The 20,046-nt window shown below is 44.1% G+C and overlaps 1 protein-coding gene across 3 annotated transcripts in view; it reads right to left on the minus strand.

Moving 5' to 3' along the window:
* LOC121269195 (SRC kinase signaling inhibitor 1-like) overlaps positions 1-20,046 on the minus strand; it is a 329,853-nt gene that overhangs the window by 18,996 nt on the left and 290,811 nt on the right. For all 3 annotated transcript variants that reach the window (XM_041173731.1, XM_041173730.1, XM_041173729.1), the window contains exons 12-17: positions 18,726-18,782; positions 14,822-15,152; positions 12,070-12,304; positions 9,463-9,614; positions 2,358-2,513; positions 1,418-1,540 (exon numbers count right to left, since the gene is read on the minus strand). In XM_041173731.1, coding sequence (XP_041029665.1) covers positions 1,418-1,540; positions 2,358-2,513; positions 9,463-9,614; positions 12,070-12,304; positions 14,822-15,152; positions 18,726-18,782 — 1,054 coding nt within the window. The remainder of the gene's footprint in view (positions 1-1,417; positions 1,541-2,357; positions 2,514-9,462; positions 9,615-12,069; positions 12,305-14,821; positions 15,153-18,725; positions 18,783-20,046) is intronic.

A 20,046-nucleotide genomic window follows, 5' to 3' on the forward strand; every position in this document is an offset into this window, starting at 1 on the left:
GGTGTGGACAGAACACATTTTGAAAAAGGGAGAACAGGTTAGTGCCAGAGCCTTAGGTATAAAGGAAAGGGTTGGTGAAGATTGTTGGATGTAATTAAAAGGCAGCAGAAGTACAGTCAGAAAGGGCAGGGTGCTGGGAAGCATCTCCAAAAGCATTCCATTTGGCATCTTGTTGGCATGGGAACATGTGGCATATTGACATGGCAACATGCTGTGCCATCAAGCAGTAAGGCTCATGCCCCTCCAAGTTTGACACAGTGGGCTTCAATTGTCCATCAGTTCATTAGGCGGACAGGAATGTCAGATGAAGGGAAGAAAAATGGAAAGGTTGGGTCAGTGTTGTGCAGGTCTAATGGTCAGTTAGATAGCACCATTAACTGACTCTTGGCACCAGGGTGCTCACCTGCTCTACTGGGTCTCGGAACAATATTGACTTAACAAGGAACAGAGCCAGGGAAAGGGGCATTAAAAATAAATGAACAACAAAGTATTCCTGGGATCTGTTGGCCAAAGAGTTGTTTTTTATGAAGTTCTGAACTAGAATGTTTTGTCACAGAACTGTTGCTTGTTAATCTCTTTCATTACAAGATAATTTGATACCAAAGTTGATCCACCATGGCGAAACTAGACACATAATTCCTTCCTAAACAGCAGAACTGGTGATTGAGAATCTAGCCATTCAAAAGGTGGGGGGTTATTATATTCAGGGTTAAGGATCCATTGAGTCCAACATCAACTCAGTTCCTATCGAGGGCTCATCCACACAGTGGATTGGACACTAATTGGAGATTATGACAGACAGTCTGGGAAATGCAGACATTGCACCCAGTTTGAGGGGCTGAATGGTCTATCCCTCTGGAATTCTCTCCACAGACCAGAGTTGCAGGTTCAACCTGGGGTTCCATTATTTATCTGATGCGCCACTTGGAGTCCAACCAATGGGAGGGATGTTACTGAGCAGCCCTGTGAGGGAGCAGCTCACTATCTCTGACTGCTGCTCTTCTACAAGACCCCAGCCGACTGTTTGGGGAGAGCGGGGAAGATTGTAGGTACATCACACCTCACACTGGTGCTTCAATGCTGCAGTGCTAATCTTCAGACACACACACAGCCATATCTCAGCTACTTCAACTGTTAGCCTTGTGACATGCTCCAGTAATTAATAAATAGGAAAGGTTACTATTGGTAAAAATTGAACAGTGCAATACGCTGGTGACATTTACTGGCTATTGTAGCGGTGCCAACTTTACAATCTGAGCGTGCAGTTGGTCCTGAGGCTTTGGTGAAGATTCACAGTGAAGAGGCAAAAGAGTAAAATAAGTGAGCGGGAGATGCTAGCAGCAGTGGTTAGTCAGGGAGGTGGAAGCAGGCTAGTTAGAGAAGTGCTCAGAAGAATTTTGAAGCCACAAGGCTTTACCTTCAGTCCTCTGGTGGGTAGGGAAACCCTGCAAGACCTGGGATCTGGAGTGGGGAAAGCAGCCATCCCCTGGTCACTTATTGTCTTTGAGCCTGTGAAAGTTACAGGGCTTCTTTGAAAAACCTGGGAGGACCAGAAATTGGGGAGAAAGACATGAAAAACATTGTGTAAAGTACAACCTTTCTTCTGAAAGACTACCAATGCCCTTCAATAAAAATCGCTTAGCATCAAAATAAGGACAATCTGCAAATTGAAAAATGGGATGATTTTAAACACAGCGAGTTCACATTCCTCTTTGTGTGGAATCAGAGCCCGGTGAACGTGTAAATGGACAAATTCTTTTGCATCAACTGGGACATTTCCAAGTTGGCAGCTACAAGTACAAGCTAAAGTAAAACATGTGACTATAATGGAATGTCACCCCGGCCTCTGATTTATTGGCGCTGTTTTGAATGTGATTTCACCTGTTCTGTCCTGCTGTGGTCTTTTCCAGAGCAACAAGCTGAGAAGCCTTGGGCTGGGAATTCCATCAGCTACCCATTAGCCTAAGTTGGGACATACACATTGGGCAGAGCGATTCCAGTCCAGCTCAGCACAGTATGGCTAGTAACAGTCTTAGCATGAACTAAACACTTCACCATAGCTAAACTGACAAACACCACGTTGATGCCTTCAGTGGGGAACATTGCTTTTGAAGCCAGTTAGTGATAAAACACTGATATCATTTGACAGTCCTTCACCAGCCTGAATGTTAACTTGTAGTAAAAATTCTCACTTTATCAAAAAGGCAGACCAGTGTTGAGTACAAAATGGACTTGACAGTGTCGTACAGTGAACCTCTTAGTACCAGCAGAGGAAGGAAATTGGTCCAGTACAATGCAGTGGCTTTTGTACTCACTCTGCCCCAGAGCAATATCAGTGTTAGTCCAAAAACACAAACCTCCAATTCAGCCATGATTCTATCTTCTTCATCTTCATCATCTCGAACAGCTGATGCCACAATCGGTGGTGGTGTTGATGGAGGTTTTGCCTCTGACATGGTCCTTCTCAGCTTGACATGTGGTCTCGGCCCATCAGTCTCATCAGAGTCAGCCTTCTGATAATGACAGAAGGAAGAGAATCTTTAACAACAGAATTTCCTTTCACCTTTAGCTCCACAAACAGTACTTCTGCTAAGCTGAGCTTCGATCTTGGTTATTACATTTTTCTTCTTAGCAACTTGCATTTATATAGCACCTTTACCTCAATAAAACATTTCAAAGTGCTTCATGGTACTGTAACCAAAAAAAATTACAACAGTGACTGTATTTGAAAAGTACTGGGCTGACAGCAAAGCACTTTGAGACATCCTGAGGTTATGAAAAGTGCTATAAAAATGCAAGTTTGTTCTTCCAGTCTCTGGCTAGTCGGACATCTTACGTACCCCAGAAGATGCGCTATGGGACCCCTTAGAAGTCTCAGTGCAAGGACTTTGTGGGAATTGCCCAGGAAGTTTGAACTTCCAATGGGCAATTCCCATGCGCTCCGGGATTTTCTGAAAAAATCTCTAACCCTGAGTTAAAGTCAGAAACTCTGGATGGTTCCAACTTACTTACCTGGACTGAAAAGAGCCATGTTGAACTCTTGGGTAACTGACCACCCACCCCCATCCCGAAGCCCCTCCCCCAACCCTCCAATCCCTGACTCCCACCCCCAACCCTCTGATTCCCCCTGATCCCCCTACTCTCCCCAGATCTTCCGACTCCTCCCCAACCTGACCTCACAATCTACCATTCTGCCACCCCATCCTCCCTGCCACCCCACCCATTAACGCACTTACCTCACTCATACTCAATCACTAACAGACTGAAAAGCTATTTAAATGTCCCAAAGTTTTTCACTGTGTTGGTGAATGAAGACTTACTAAAATACAGCAGCTAGTGCCATAAAAAGGGGCTTGGCTTCCCCTAATGACCCTGCCCTACAAAGAGAGTCCCACAGCAGGTACGTTCCACATTTTTGAAGAGGGCCAGTGTGGAAGTTCACAAATGTGGTGTTCTGGCGCTGTGTAAAGAAATGGGAGTTGAGTGGCAATCCGACAGTGATTGCCACTCCTCGGAAGGTCCACCTCTTTCCTTTTTATAGTCGGGTGACCATGAGATCTCAGAATGATGATGACAGACCCGAGTCTGCTCATACTCAAGATGAATCACTATCGTTTGCAGCTCAGTGATGCAGGAAACAGTTCAGCATCATTTGCACTCTGCCTCTCGTTTAGCTGCGCCCAAGTGTACTCACTGACTGAACATGGGCTATGATATCAGAGATTATGTAACTAGACCAATAAGCTAGAGGGTTCAACTAACAATTTGGAGATGATGAGCAGCTGGAAAATTTAAACTCAGTTAATTAAATAAAAATGGATTTTGTTTTAACAAAGTGAGTGTTAGTAATGGAAACTACCCACCTGGTTCACTAATGCCCTTACTGTACCCAGTCTGACCTGTATCTGATTCCAAACCCAAAACAATGTAGTTGATTCTGAATGACTCTCTGAAATGGATTAACAAACCATTCATATAGAGATGGGAAATAAATATTGTCCTTGTGTAGTAATTGTAGTAAAACTTTTCATACTGTCCATACTGTTTTGGGGATCATGTGACTGTACAGACAAATCAGCCCTAAGTGCAGGTGATCTTAGGGGCGGTGCATTTTAGCCTTGCCCTCGGTACAAGGATGTAGCTTCATCAGGAGCACTGTAAATAAAATTTACTGTTTCTTACAAGAAACCTGCCCAGTGCTCCAAGTTTATTAGAATTTGCGTTGAGGATAAATAGCTCCAACACTGCACCTTGCCTCTTGAATGTGAGTATTTTGATTTTTAAGGGAAGAAGGAAAAGTATACTCACTGGTAATGCCTCCCTTCAGCAGAATTGACCCATACGACTCATCTATCAAGGACTGAGTCGGTACATAGAGTATCTACTTTGTGGTGAACGAAATAAGGCAGAGGAGAAACAGAAAGCAATTCTTCGAAGTGTCTGCAGGAGCAAAACGTATAACCTAATCTGCAGTCTGGCAGCTCCGAACGTGCCAAATTCCAGATCCTTCACTGAGCTAGTAGACCTCGCGAAGGCATCTTTTCAGCCTAAACCATCGGTGATCATGCAAAGATTCAGGTTCAACTCCAGAGTAACAGCCCCAGGTGAGTCGATTGCAATGTACATCAAGAAGTTAAAACAGTTAACGGAGCACTGTGACTTCAGAGAAACTCTAAATGACATGTTGCAAGATCATTTGGTTTGCGGTGTGCACAGCAACGCCATTCAGCACCGTTTACTTGCAGAAGTTAATCTAGATCTACAACACACCATAGAGATAGCACTAGCAATGGAGAGTGCTGAGAAGGACTCACAGGCTTTGCAGAGTGTGTAACATGGCATCGCTCTGCACTTAGGGCAGGAACCTGCCACCAGTCGTGGCCTGAAGACCAGGGAGCCAAACGCGAAGCGGGGCATGGTCCCTACTGCTCAAAAAACAAGAAGAAATACTGGAAGCAGCTCACCAGTAATTCAGAAATTAAAGTGCCACCAATTTGGGGGTAATCATGTACCTGCAGATTTAAAGAAACAGAATGCCACTACTGTCACAAAAAAGGGCATGTTATAAACATGTTATAGGGCATGTGATGCAGCGTGAAATCAAGACAGCCATTCAGACAGCTGGCCAAGTTGAATGAAGTGCACAGTATAAATGAACCAGGAGCAGCTGGTACTGATATCCAAAACAAAAACAGAATTACCTGGAAAAACTCAGCAGGTCTGGCAGCATCGGCGGAGAAGAAAAGAGTTGACGTTTCGAGTCCTCATGACCCTTCGACAGAACTTGAGTCTCTACACAATCTGAAGGCCAGGAAAACTGAACCAATCACTGTTGCCCTTCAAGTAATTGAAAGCCTCCGCACATGGAGGTTGACACAGGAGCATCGACCACAGTGGTGGGAGAACACATCTTTAAATACCTCAGTGAAGGAACCCAATCATTGAATTTGGAGCAAACCACGGCTCAGCTTAAAACGTATACTGGAGAGGCAATACAGGTGAAAGGCATCACCTCTGTACCTGTATCCTACAAGCAACACACAACAATTACTGGCAGCTGGGCTGTAACAGATGAAGGAGCTATCCTTCTGGGCTGTGACTGGTTAAAAGAAACTAAACTCATCTGGTCAGAAATTTTTCAAGCCAGAACAGGAGGAATTCTCGAGTTGTTAAAAAAGTATGGCAGAGTATTCCAAGATGAGTTGGGAAAAATAAAAGGTTTACAAGCTAAAAAATACGTGGATTCTAAAGCAACACCCTGGTTTTTTAAGGCAAGGCCTGTGCCTTACGCCCTAAAGGAGAAGGTGGATGCAGAATTGTGCCATTTGGAGAAGTTAGAAATAATCTAACCAATCCAATTTTTAAAATGGGCAGCACCCATAGTCCCTGTGATGAAACTAGATTCGCATTTGTGGAGATTACAAATTAGCTGTGAACAAGGCTGCGAAATTAGACAAATATCCAATCCCAGGATTGAGGATCCGTATGCTAAACTCAAAGGGGCGAGATCCTAAATTGGACATGAGTCATGCATATCAACAGCCAGAGCTGGACAACACATCAAGAGGTTATATCACCATAAACACGCACCAGGGCCTATATCAATATACACGCCTACCCTTTGGTGTGTCATCAACCATGGAAAGCCTACTACAAGGACTTCTGAGTTATTGTGTACCTGGATGATGTCCTGATCACATGATCAACGGAAGCAGAGCAACAGGCCAGCCTAGAAGAGGTTCTGAAGAGATTTTGAGGCTGGTGTATGTTTGAAAAAAGAGAAGTGCACTTTCCAAGCAAAGGAATTTATGTACTTGGGTCATTGAGTGGATGCCCAAGGGTTGCATCCATTAGAGGAGAAAGTCAAGGCAATCAAGGAAGCGTCTTCTCCTACCAATGTCACAGAGCTGAAGTCCTTTTTGGCCATAGTAAATTATTATAATTGCTTCTTGCCTAACCTATCTATGGTGGTAGCCCCTTTACCCTTATTATTGAAGAAGAACCACAGATGGTCCTGGAAGGCACAGCAAGAGAAAGCCTTCATAAGAGTCAAGAAGTTTTTACACTCGTCATGTCTGCAAGTGCACTGTGACCCATCTAAGGAATTGATACTCACTTGTGATGCATCTCCCTACGGAGTGGAAGCAGTATTGTCACACAAGATGGAGGATGGATTTGAAATACCAATAGGATATGCATCTGCAGCTGAGAAAGGTTACTCACAAATTGAAAAAGCAGGCTTATCTATCGCATTTGGAGTAAAGAAGTTCCATCAATGTTTGCATGGTCGACACATCACCATAGTGTCAGATCACAAGCCACTGTTGTGTTTGTTTAGTGAAGATAAAGCAATCCCACCGAAAGCCTCTGCTACAATTCAAAGGTGGGCTTTGATTTTGTCAGCATGTGAGTACACCGTCCAAGTGTGCAGATAACAAACACAGATGTCCTTAGTCATCTTCTTTTGCCAGATAGCATTGCACGTGCTCCAATACCTCAAATAGTTGTACTTGTTTTGAATTTCCTGGACTCCTCACCAGTCTGCACGAAACAGAAAAAGAATTGGACAAACTGGGATCCAATTTTATCAAGAGTCCGAGAACAGGTATTGCAAGGATGATCAAATGCGCAAGACTCTAAAGAATTAAAACCATTCTATGCCCATAAATCTGAACTGAGTTGTCAAGATGGTATCTTGTTGTGGTGAGCAAGAGTCATCACCCCTTTGCAAGAGAGAGAACCACTACTGACAGAGCTTCATAGTGCACATCCTGGTATTTTGAAAATGAAGATGCTCTCACAAAGTTATGTCTGGTGGCCAGATATAGAACAAATGGTTAAACATTGTCTCCAGTGTCAGCAACAGCAGGCGTTGCCCATTTCAGCTCCACTGCATTTGTGGCAGTGACCTGGTCGACCCTGGGTTAGACTACATATGGACTATGCAGGTCCATTTTTAGATACTATGTTTTCAGTGATCATCGATGTGCATTCTAAGTGAATAGATGGATATAAAGTGAGATTATCTACATTATGTGCAACTATTAAAAAGTTGCACCAATATTTTAGTGTACATGCCCTATCAGAAGTCATTGTTTCAACTAATGGTACTGCTTTCACTAGTACGGAATTCCAGAGATTCATTAACTTAAATGGGATTAAATACGTCAGAACAGCAACAATTCATCCCTCATCCAATGGATTAGCAGAAAGAGCAGTACAAACCTTTAAAACAGGCATGAAGAAACTATCCGAAGGAACGTTAGAAACACAAATTTCAAGATTTCTTTTCAACTATCGCACGACTCCTCATGCAACCACAGGTTCAACACCTTCTGAATTTTCAATGAAGCGCCAACTTCGTACAAGATTGAGTCTAGTATTCCCTAATTTAAAAGGGAAGGTGAAGAAGAACCAGAGTATTCAGAAAGTGAATCATGATGTTCACAGTTACTGTGGGAGAGAGAGATTTTGTGTGAAATTTTGCAACTGGACCAAGATGGGTTCCTGGTACATTCATCTCTGCAACAGGACCTTTGTCATACCAACTGGAAGCGGAAAACAGGATAGTTAGGAAATACATGGATCATCTCAGAAATAGAGAAACACTCCAACAACCAGTTACTCCACCTAGAATCGAAGGTGAACCTTTGATCCCTGAGGTGCCAAACCAACAAAGAATAGACATACCTGATGTCTCTGTTGAAGTAAATAATTCTGAACTGCCATTGTCTAAGGATGTCCCTGATGCTGCAGTTCCTGGTCAAGTCAATCCAATGGAAGAATCTCAAGTCGTAAAGTTAAGTCACTCTACCCGAATCAGAAAGCCACCTCAAAGACTAAATCTATTATTGCATGAATTGTATTTGATATGGGTTAGATATTTTGTAAATTAGAGGTAAAACAAAATTAAAGGGGGAGGAATGTAGTAATTGTAGGGAAAACCTCTCATACTGTTATGGGGATCATGTGACTGTATAGGCAAATCAGCCCTAAGCGCGGGTAATCTTAGGGGCGGAGCTTTCTAGCTTTGCTGTCGGTACAAGCATGTAGCTTCATCAGGAGCACTGTAAATAAAGTTTACTGTTTCTTACAAGAAACCTGCCCAGTGCTCCAAGTTTATTACACCTTTTCTTGCCAGCAAAACAAACTAGGCTTCTAGAATTCCTGCTCTTCTGGTGATGTTTCTAGGAAGCAGTAATTTTCCAGCTCCCATACACCAGGTCAAAGGAGTTCTGCTTCACCGACCCAAAACAAACCTGTAGTTTTTCCTTTTTCATCCTATTGCCAAAGGAATGGCCTTCACTGCCAGCTGGCCACAGTGAAAGGAGGGAAGAGAGGAGTCTCAGTGTCAAGAGGATTCCAACACTCTATGATCCAGCTCAGAAAGAAAGACACTGATTGGATTTAAAAGCCTCAACAAGAGTTTAACGACGCGAATCGGATACTTTACACTGATGAAGATTAGATTCAATGATGGACTCAGCAAGACAACACTGAAGAAAGGACGTGTTCTGTCTAAGCATATTTCACTGCAATACTCATTCACTGGGGGAGGCATTAGCAATGATGCAGAATCCCATTCATCTCCAAACACCACACTGTCCACTCAGATCACAGCAACTATCCACAGTTTATATTGAAACAGAAACAGGCTATTTGACCCAACTAGTCTGTGCTGATGTTCATACCCCACACAAATCTCCTCACGTTCCATCTGCCTCATCTAAGCCTCTTCCCTTTTTTCTCAACTACTTGATGAGTTTCCTTTTGAAAGCCTCTAAACTATTTGCAAAAGAATTTCTCATTTCCTGATTGAATTTATTACTGACTCTTTATCTATACTTATCTTTCCTTGTTTGTTAAAGGGACATTGCCACATTGAGAACTGTTTCTATCACACTTTTTTTTGAGGATTTTGCTCCTTTAAGCTGGGTGGATGGGCATTGCAATGACACTTACCTTGAGAGTTGCTTCTTTTTTGTTTGTAATTATGACTTCCCCAGTCCTGCCTGTGGTCAGCCCGTGGGATGATGGGAAACTCCGTCGTGGAGGAGGTGGAGGGGGTGATTTGGAGGGTTTCTCTGTTCGGTATCTGTGGACTGTCAGCTCCTCTGCAAAACAAACTGACCTGTTAACTGATTAACATTGGTTAACTAACCTGTTAACTGGTTAATATTGGCTACCATTTCATCCTCCAACCCTCCTCCCGATTAACAAGAGTGAGGAGAAACACCAATCCAGTATGATACTGAGGGAGTGCTGCACTGTCAAAGGGGCAGTACTGAAGGAGCGCTGCACTGTCAGAGGGGCAGTACTGAGGGAGCGCTGCACTGTCAGAGGGGCAGTACTGAGGGAGCGCTGCACTGTCAGAGGGGCAGTACTGAGGGAGCGCTGCACTGTCAGAGGGGCAGTACTGAGGAAGTGCTGCACTGTCAGAGGGTCATTGCTGAGGGAGCACTGCATTGTCAGAGGGTTAGTACTGAGGGAGTGCTGCACTGTCGGAGGGTCAATACTGAGAAAGTGCTGCACTGTCAGAGGGACTGTCTTTCAGCTGAATAATTAAAACAATGCCAGGCGGATGTAAAAGCTCCCTGGGCAATATTCTGAAGAAGAGTAGGGCTGATGAATGTTTGCCCCTCAACAAACATCATAAATAAACAGATTATCTGGTCATTACCACATTTCTTAAAGAACAAACATGATCATTAACATCTATCCTGCTTTGCATACACCTTGAAGATGGTTTTCTTTTGGTGTTTACTCAATTTCCTCTTATTCCTCTTTAAAATAATTCTAGATCATCCTCCAACCGAACTTCAAATAATTCCTAGTTTTGAGTATTGCTGGGAGAAAAAAGTCAAAACTGTCAAAACTTTTCATTTTGCACTCATCAGGACAATTCGCAAGAACACCAAATATAAATGGAACAACAACTTATACAGTATGAGATGAGAATCGGCAAGTGGACTCTGATTGGCAGAGGCATTGCCATGGAGAATGCACCAGTTGATGGTGACTGTCAGTTAACTGCCAAGCATTATTTGAAATTTAAACCAGGCAATGTGACTCTGATTAGTCAAGCAATTGCCCTGAGGAATGAGTCAGCGAAAGGTTGTCACTCATTTTGTTTAGCTGAAACAGGCGCACTGTGTGTACATGTTCTTTCTGTCTATAAAGAACAGGACCCCATTAATTAATATATGTAGCTTCCAGTGCACGCAAATGTGCCATACTGCGAGCCCAACTGACAATCTTAAATTCTTTGTCAGAGTAATTTTTAGCACACTGAGGATTATTTAGCAAAGGCTGTACAATCGTGGAATCACATCTAATGTTGGACACTGTGTTTTGAGTTTTGCAAGCATGGGCTGGTTGGGTACGATCTGTACCTTGCCCATTGTGAACAGCGGCTGGGACATGCTGTTTGATATGATCGGCCGGTCTTTGGGACTGCTAGCTGTTTCATGCTGCTACTATACAGTAGCAACATGTGTGGTATTCGCCACTAACAAGATGCTGCTATCAAGCCAAAAAGACCTTCCACCCATCACACAAATAAGTAATGTGGTATATGATCTTCAATACCAGTGTGATGCTAGGTATGTAGGCTTTACGTCCCAAAGACTGGCGAAAGCTTTGCAGTTAACGGTCAGTCACCATCAACTGGTGCATTCTCCATGGCAACACCTCTACCATCAGAGTCCACTTGCCAACCAATCAGCACTCTCTTCTCATACAGTATAAACTGCTGTTCCCTTTACATTTGGTATTCTTGTGAATTGTCCTGATAAGCAAAAGATGAAAAGCTTCGGCATGTTTCTTTTTTCAGCAATATTCAAGTTCTGTACTACCAACTGGCTAATTCCTAGTTTTCTTGATATTTTTGACTCTTTGATAAGAAGTTGAAATAAAGAAATAAGACTGTAAGAGCAAAATAATAGAATCTGAGAAACTTACAGCACAGAAGAAGGCTATTCTGCCCATTGAGGCTGTTCCGGCTCTTTGATAGAGCAGTTGTGCCTAATTCCATGCCCCTTGCTTTTTGTCTGTAATCCTGCAAATCCCTCACCCTCAAGAACCTGTCCAATTCCCTTTTAAAATTATTTATGGAGTCTGCTTCCATTGCCTTTTCAGGTTCAGAGTTCCAGGTCCCGACAACTCTCTGAGTGAAAAAATTCTGACCTCCTCCCTCAATTTTTTTTCAATGATTTTAAATCTCTGACCTCTGCTTATTGACCTGAGAATAGTTTTTCTCTCTCTACCCTATCAAAATCCCTCACCATTGTGAAAAGATCAATCGCCAGTTATTTTTTGCTGTTCCAAGGAGAACAGTCTGATCTTTTCCAGTCTCTCCTCAAAACTGGAGCCCCTCACCACCTCATCCCTCGGAACATTCGAGTAAACCTCCTCTTATCCATTCTCAGCCCTTTATGCATTTCCTGAAGTTTGGTACTGGAATTATTCGCAATACTCCTGCTGAGGCCTAACCAGTGATACAGAAAGTTCTAGAGGTTTGAATGTGCTGCAGTGGAGGTTTAAAGTGGGACTGGAACGAGGTCTTCTCACCTGAGTGTCTCCGTCCGTTGGCATCTGTCTTGGTGACTGTTTTCTGTACGTGCTGGGGTTTTGTCTGTTTCAACTCCGCTGTTGGCATGGTGGCTAATTTTGGTTTGTTGGTAAATCCTAGATCAGGGATTGCTTTCATCAGCTCAGCTTGTGTGTCTTCCAGTAGACGGTTAATGTCCTTGTTGCTGAACTGAGTCAAGCTGGCTCGCTTCTCCTCCCAGTCTCTCTCTGCTGCCTTTAAATGGGAAGAGTAAATACACAGCCTGGGAGTTATACATTCATCCCATTGCTCAGACACACAGATTTTGCAATCTGAGAGATTAATATTAGTTTCTTTAGCAAAATGAAAATGGAACTGTATAAAATGATGACTTGGAGTGAGCTTTGGCTCGAAAGTAGGATTCCTGCCTCTGGGGCAGAGGGTTATGGATTCAAACCCCATTCCAGAGGGGTCTGGTGAACAAAGATCTGAGTTGTGGACTGAGCTGATTGGCCATGGCGGTGGCCCAGCCACTGACCAGAAAGCCAGGGGCAGTGTCACCACAGCCATTGCTGCCAGGCCTAACAAAACGAAATGGCAATCAGGCACTTAACTGCCTGTCATAAGGATTTCTGTGCCTTGGGGATAAAGATCCCACCTCCAAGAGCTGCTAGCCATTCAGAGGGCTGGGAGTCTTCAGTCCCAACAGTGCCTTCAGGTGAGACTGCAGGAATTCCAGGGCCAGGAACATTGCTGGAGGTCTGAGAGAGAGAGGTGAATGGGGGAGGCTTGCCACGGTCAGGCAGGCCCTGATGAGGTGGGGTGGGCTTGGGGGTGCGTGGATTTCTAGTGGGGTGGTATTTGCCACCAGCAGGAGCCTCCATGGAGCAATAGCTGCCCTCCTCCCATCCCACCGCCCCCCCCGAAGGCAGGTTGCCAGGGTGTAGTTGGTGGATTGCCCCTAGCTCCCCTGGTAGAATACCAGCAGCAGCAAAATATGGCCCTTAACTGGTCGAGGAGTGGGAAGACTGACTTGACATTTCCCCGCACCAGACTTAATTTGGGGGTGGGGGGGGGATCCAGGGAGGCAATGAGATCTCCATGCTTTCCCAATTGATTATATGCTTCCAGCCAACTTTCCAGAGAAGTGATGGCCCCCCCACCTCCCCTCTGACCTGCCATCATGTCTTGCTGCTCTCCCCTGGACAAGCAAATATCCTGTCCACATAAAGATAGGTTTTAGTTACAGAAATTCCAGAGTACAGGATGTAAAAGCAGAGAAGGAAATAGGATTCCCTGCAGCCGTTATACATGGGAGAGAAAGAGGAAGAACTTAATTTTATCCAGCTGGAAATGAAGAGACTATAGAGCTCAGTTTACTGTTTCCAAGGTCAATGAAAAACAGCCAAGAGGAAAAATCTCCTCATCCCAATTCCACTCCAAGGAGATCTCTACTTTTCTCTTTAAAGTATTTTTGTGCCTTCCTCTCTTCATTTCACCTACCCTGGAGTAAACAGGAAATCACCTTCTCCATTGATAGCAGGCACTGGAGAACAATGAACTGTCCTTTAATGTTCATTCTCCCTTGGCAGAGGAGTTGGGGAGAGGAAACAACAAGAGGGGGGTAGGGAAAGGGTGAGGATGGGGAAGGGATGGGATGGGAGAGGAGAGAGAGGATGATGAGAAAAGGGGAGGGGAGGGGAGAAGAGGGGGAGAGGACAGAAGGTGGAGGAGAGGGAGGGAACAGGGAGTAAAAGGGAGAGGAGGGGGAGAAGAGGGGATATAGATCAGTGGGAAGGGGATGAGGAGGGAATGTGAAGGTGGTGTTGTTGGGACAAGGAGGGGGGAAAACAGGAAGGAGAAGGACTGGAGATCTGAAGGATGGGGGAGGCAAGGGGATGGGCAGTACGGAATGTGGACGAGATGGAATGGGGAGAGGTCGGGAAGAGAGGGAAGGGGACTCTGAAGGTATGGAGAGGAGGAGGGAGAGAAAGCGGAGGAGGAGGGAATGGGACAGTGAAAAGAGGGGTTGGGAAGACTATGACTGGTTGGAAGCTCTTTACCTCAGGCTGTGGACACAAGAATGGTGCAAACCCATGCCCGCTATCTGACAGATAAACCGTAGAGCTTTGCTCTAACTATAATCCCCACTCCAAGGCCCTAAACTTTGTCTTTGACAACAGAACAGCCTTTACTGCATTAATTTGCAACTTCTCCATCATCCACCCTTTGAATGAGATGGTTGCTTGTGCTGAGTTACATGTGGTTTAACATGTGGACCCAGGGGATAGGGGGTTGTACCCTCACTCATATTTCAAAGTCTCCTTCCAGCCGTCACACAGAGGCTTTTACACGAACTGCTAGACTAGAAAGGAACATTTAGTTCACCTTCTGGCATCCACGGTCCAGAGATAATGGAGTTGTTGATTAATCACGGTGATCGATTTCTGTCAATGAGTCTACAACAGACCCAAGCATGAGGTGAGAAAAACCAATCCTCTCAATTGTGAAGAGAACTGGAAACCAAAATCACCTGTTCCTCCCAAGCTATACTTACCTCACAGCATGTCTCAAATTACTTGTAAACTATATCCAAAATATTATTTCTTTTATTTCATTAGCCTGACCTGCAACTGAACACAAATCCTTGAATTAAAGGCCATTGTGAAGACATAACCAATGATTGCAAGAGATGACAGGTTGTGAGTCCAGCATATTATGCCACCTTCAAAGCTTCTGCAACTTTTAAGTTCTTAAATGTTAATATCTTACTTCAACAGAGATGGTTTGGTCCACGTTCCTCTTGCCTGATGCTCCTGGAGCCTCCTCCACTGAGTTGCTGTGGGTTGTGATCCCCTGGCCCATCGCTGGAGACTTCTGGGAAGAAGCAGCATGAACTGGGGAATTCTGGGTAAGCTGAGCCAGGACGGAATTGTGGCTTTGCCAGTTTTTCACTGAGGTCATGTGCATTTCCTGGAAATTCGAGGGAGGGCTGGTAGGAATTTCAAATTCGGAATTCCGGGAGTACAACTCTGTGCTCATGTGCTTTGGTGATTGGGCAGCAACTTCCTCAGTTCCTTTCAGCAGGGTCTCATTTGCTTGTCTGTGGAATAAATCCAAATTCAATGTAAATGTGAATTCCCACTAGGTGATTAACTTTTTCCTCCTAATTACACGCACCCTTTTTTTAAAATCCAGTTTGGCCCCACTTTCCCCTGAAGGTACCAATCTAAAATCACCCTGCCAGTGCCAGCAAAGTTGTGATTCACAATTAGTTTGTAGTTTAGTTATGTGTAATGATCAAATGATATTAATAAATTAACCTAATATTATATTCTGCTTAATTGTAATAAATGTAGGACACTGTTACCATGTGACTGTCCCTTTGTCTGTAGTTGCATCCTTACTTAATAAGTGAAATATACTATACGGCTCTAAGCCTGGACAAAGCTATGCTTGTATAGTTTAATTGCAGGCTATTGCTGCGAATCCCATCAAGGTTGAAGGGACTTCCTTCATTGCATTTCCTAGCAATTAACACTTATCAGCGTGTACCCTTGTCGCAAGGCTCAGTAGGGAGTTAAAAAGTCCTACTGTATGAGGAGAACAGCTGTGAGGTTCCAAGCCTTCAGCCCTATCTCCCAAATTAGTTTAGTCTTTTAACTTGTAATGCCTTAAAAACAAGCAGTCACTTTCTTTTCTATTATATAACAAGCCTATGAATCGCTTTGGTTCTGTAAGCTTAACAATAAGTTCCACAATTAGTTTGTATCTATGTAGTTCTTTTACTCTTGTTATTCATGAATATGTATCAATTGAATGTATTTTGCAAGCATATCTTGCACCAGCTTTAATACACTGAATTTATGCACTGATTGCATACATGTTCTGTGTAGATTTTGTATGAAGTAACTTGGTAATTTCTGTATTGGTTTTATGGCTATGTGCCGCTTTGTATTCTTTTGCTATTTTTAATTAACCTGTGCCAAGCATCAATAGCCACGATTGAAATCCACACCAGCGAAGTAGCTCCTTCAGCCCAAAATACTGATTAGCACCTGTCTTAGTGAGAATCCCACAGGACATGCATCAATTAGACATGTGGGACAATGAGGCCAAAAGTTAATCACCACTACTTGACACCATATGCTCTCTTATCTCAAATAAGCAGATAAAGAAACTATTATTAGGCACCCCATTATCTTGGTAGAAAACTATGCAATTAAACAAAATTACAGAAACATAGTTTAATGAAAGGGAGTGATCCACATGTGCTGACACCTTAGGGAACCAATCAGGAGATAATAGGAAGTGACATCTCTTAAGTAACCAGGCATTGATCACGCTCCACCTAAACCAATCAGAGACTGATCACGCTCCACCTAAACCAATCAGAGACTGATCACGCTCCACCTAAACCAATCAGAGACTGATCACGCTCCACCTAAACCAATCAGAGACTGATCACGCTCCACCTAAACCAATCAGAGACTGATCACGCTCCACCTAAACCAATCAGAGACTGATCACGCTCCACCTAAACCAATCAGAGACTGATCACGCTCCACCTAAACCAATCAGAGACTGATCACGCTCCACCTAAACCAATCAGAGACTGATCACGCTCCACCTAAACCAATCAGAGACTGATCACGCTCCACCTAAACCAATCAGAGACTGATCACGCTCCACCTAAACCAATCAGAGACTGATCACGCTCCACCTAAACCAGAGACTGATCACGCTCCACCTAAACCAATCAGAGACTGATCACGCTCCACCTAAACCAATCAGAGACTGATCACGCTCCACCTAAACCAATCAGAGACTGATCACGCTCCACCTAAACCAATCAGAGACTGATCACGCTCCACCTAAACCAATCAGAGACTGATCACGCTCCACCTAAACCAATCAGCGACTGATCACGCTCCACCTAAACCAATCAGAGACTGATCACGCTCCACCTAAACCAATCAGAGACTGATCACGCTCCACCTAAACCAATCAGAGACTGATCACGCTCCACCTAAACCAATCAGAGACTGATCACGCTCCACCTAAACCAATCAGAGACTGATCACGCTCCACCTAAACCAATCAGAGACTGATCACGCTCCACCTAAACCAATCAGAGACTGATCACGCTCCACCTAAACCAATCAGAGACTGATCACGCTCCACCTAAACCAATCAGAGACTGATCACGCTCCACCTAAACCAATCAGAGACTGATCACGCTCCACCTAAACCAATCAGAGACTGATCACGCTCCACCTAAACCAATCAGAGACTGATCACGCTCCACCTAAACCAATCAGAGACTGATCACGCTCCACCTAAACCAATCAGAGACTGATCACGCTCCACCTAAACCAATCAGAGACTGATCACGCTCCACCTAAACCAATCAGAGACTGATCACGCTCCACCTAAACCAATCAGAGACTGATCACGCTCCACCTAAACCAATCAGAGACTGATCACGCTCCACCTAAACCAATCAGACGCTGATCACGCTCCACCTAAACCAATCAGACGCTGATCACGCACTACCTAAACCAATCAGACGCTGATCACGCTCCACCTAAACCAATCAGACGCTGATCACGCTCCACCTAAACCAATCAGAGACTGATCACGCATCACCTAAACCAATCAGAGACTGATCACGCACCACCTAAACCAATCAGAGACTGATCACGCACCACCTAAACCAATCAGAGACCGATCACGCACCACCTAAACCAATCAGAGACTGATCGTGCACCACCTAAACCAACCAGAGGCTGATTATGCACTGCCTAAAACTGAGTCCAGGAACAGTACTGATCATGAGAAAGGGCTATGCCTCACAAAGTGTTAATAAGCACCAACTCCCAGTAGCAAGGCACACAGAGAGAGAAGATGAAGAATTGAAGAAATTTCAGAGAAGAGAAGCAGCATGTCTGCTGGAAGCAGAAGAACAAAGACAAAAAGAGAGGAACAAACCCACGTGTTGACTGCTTCCAAGGCTGAACTGGGAGGCAAGGACCATGTGAAGCCAGTAAACCTAACTTTGTTAAGTATTGTCTTTTGTTACTTAAGTAATTTTTCCCCAATATTACAGCACCAGACTATCACTTACTGCCTGAATGATTAAAGCCTCAAAAGGACAAAAAAAATTAAATGAGGGGGGACTCATCAGATTAGAGTTTAAACGTGCTTCCCCAATCCCCCAAAAACTCTGACAGCTACACTGGCGGAAGGTCAGTATTGAGGGAGTGCCGCAACTATCTCTCGGGTGTAATGCTAAAACCGAGGCCCCTGTCTTCCCTCTAAGGTGGATGTAATAAATGTTGTGGAACTATTTCAAGGGGACCAGGGGAGCTTTATCCGGAGTCCTGGTCAATATTTATCCCTCAACCAACACCTAATAACAGATTAGCTGATCATTAGCACATCGCTGCTTGTGGGATTTTGCTGTGCTGAAATTGGCCACTGTGCTTCTTACATTACTGCAGTGATTACACTTCAAAAGTAATTCAGTGGTTGTAATTGCTCTTTGGGACATCCTCAGATTACAAAAGGTGATATAAATGAAAATCTTACTTTCTTTAGACAGAGGGCAAACCAGACCTTAAATGGGGGGAGCAGGACTCCCCAGTGTGAAAGGGTAGAAACCAGGTGTATTTACCTGCTGAACCGCCTTGGGCAGGCCTCCACAGGATAGGCCGAGTTAGAGGGCGAGCAGCTGTGTAAGAAAAACAAGAAGATCGAAAATGAGTCACTGCAGTGAGTTCCCCAAACAGAGCTCTGAATATAGTGACCAGAGCAAAGCACTACTTTTTGACTCAGTCTCAGTGCTACTCTGTAACTTATTCCAGAGCTACTCAGCCAGGGTTTCTGAAATCAGTCAGAATAGTCTGTAACAGGATGGTTTTAAATATACTTTCCGTGCAACATTGTTTGGACCAGAGCTCTGATACCCCACTTCTAACTTATGGCAAGCCCTGTTCACCCATCACCCCTGTGCTCATTGACCTACGTTGGCTCCTGGTCTGGCAATGCCTCAATTTTGAAATTCTCATCCTTGATTTCAAATCCTGCTATGGCCTCACCCCTCCCTGTCTCTACCATCTTCTCCGGCCGCACAACTCTTTGAGACCTCTGTGTTCCTCCAATTTTGGTCTCTTGCACATTCCCAAGTGGGTCACTATTGGAAAGTTAAGTGTTGCCATCATTAATGATCTGAGATAAGCAGAGACAGCAGTACAAACTCAGTGAAATGCTCACCAAGGAATAATTTCTTCACAGAAAGGATGGAGAGAATGAAATGCGTTGCTTCAAAAGGTAAGTGGTTACAAACTTACCTGGAAAGTAGTGGTATTAAAGGAGATGGAGACCGAATAATTAACTGGGAGTGAAAAGGTGACCTAGCTGCCTTTAGCTCACAAAATGGTGACTAAACATCCAATTGGTGAAGCCTCGATCGTTCTCAGCTCTAAGGACTAAAGGCAGACATGTTGGGCTGGATGAGCCCTACTCTGTGAGTAGGAAACAGGAGCTGGGACTGTTTCCAGGTCCTGAGTCCTATAGTAATTAATTGGTTGTAATTGCTCTTTAGGACGGCCTCAGATCATGAAAGGCAATATATAAATGTGAATCTTACTTTCTTTAGACAGAGGGCAAACCAGCCCTTAACTGAAAAATCCTGAACATATGTTTTCAATCATTATGGTTTTAAATTTTATATATAAAATTTTAAAAAAGGGAACATTTAGTGAGGAAAGGAAGAAAGGACAGTTACCTCCTGGGAGAAGCTGTCACTCTTTAGGACTTACCCCTTCCCATCGTATTGGGAAACTGGGGGCAGACAGGAAAATCCCAGGCAGCCTCCTTTAATTGTGCTCAACAAAATTCTTAATGAGCCTAATCGGCCTCCTACCTTGTGGGAGGTGCATCTTTACCTGAAAAGACCCGGAATTGAGCAATTCCCCCAATATTTCCCACCTAGG

The sequence above is a fragment of the Carcharodon carcharias genome, chromosome 23 (genome assembly GCF_017639515.1).
Source record: "Carcharodon carcharias isolate sCarCar2 chromosome 23, sCarCar2.pri, whole genome shotgun sequence".
Lineage (NCBI taxonomy): Eukaryota > Metazoa > Chordata > Chondrichthyes > Lamniformes > Lamnidae > Carcharodon > Carcharodon carcharias.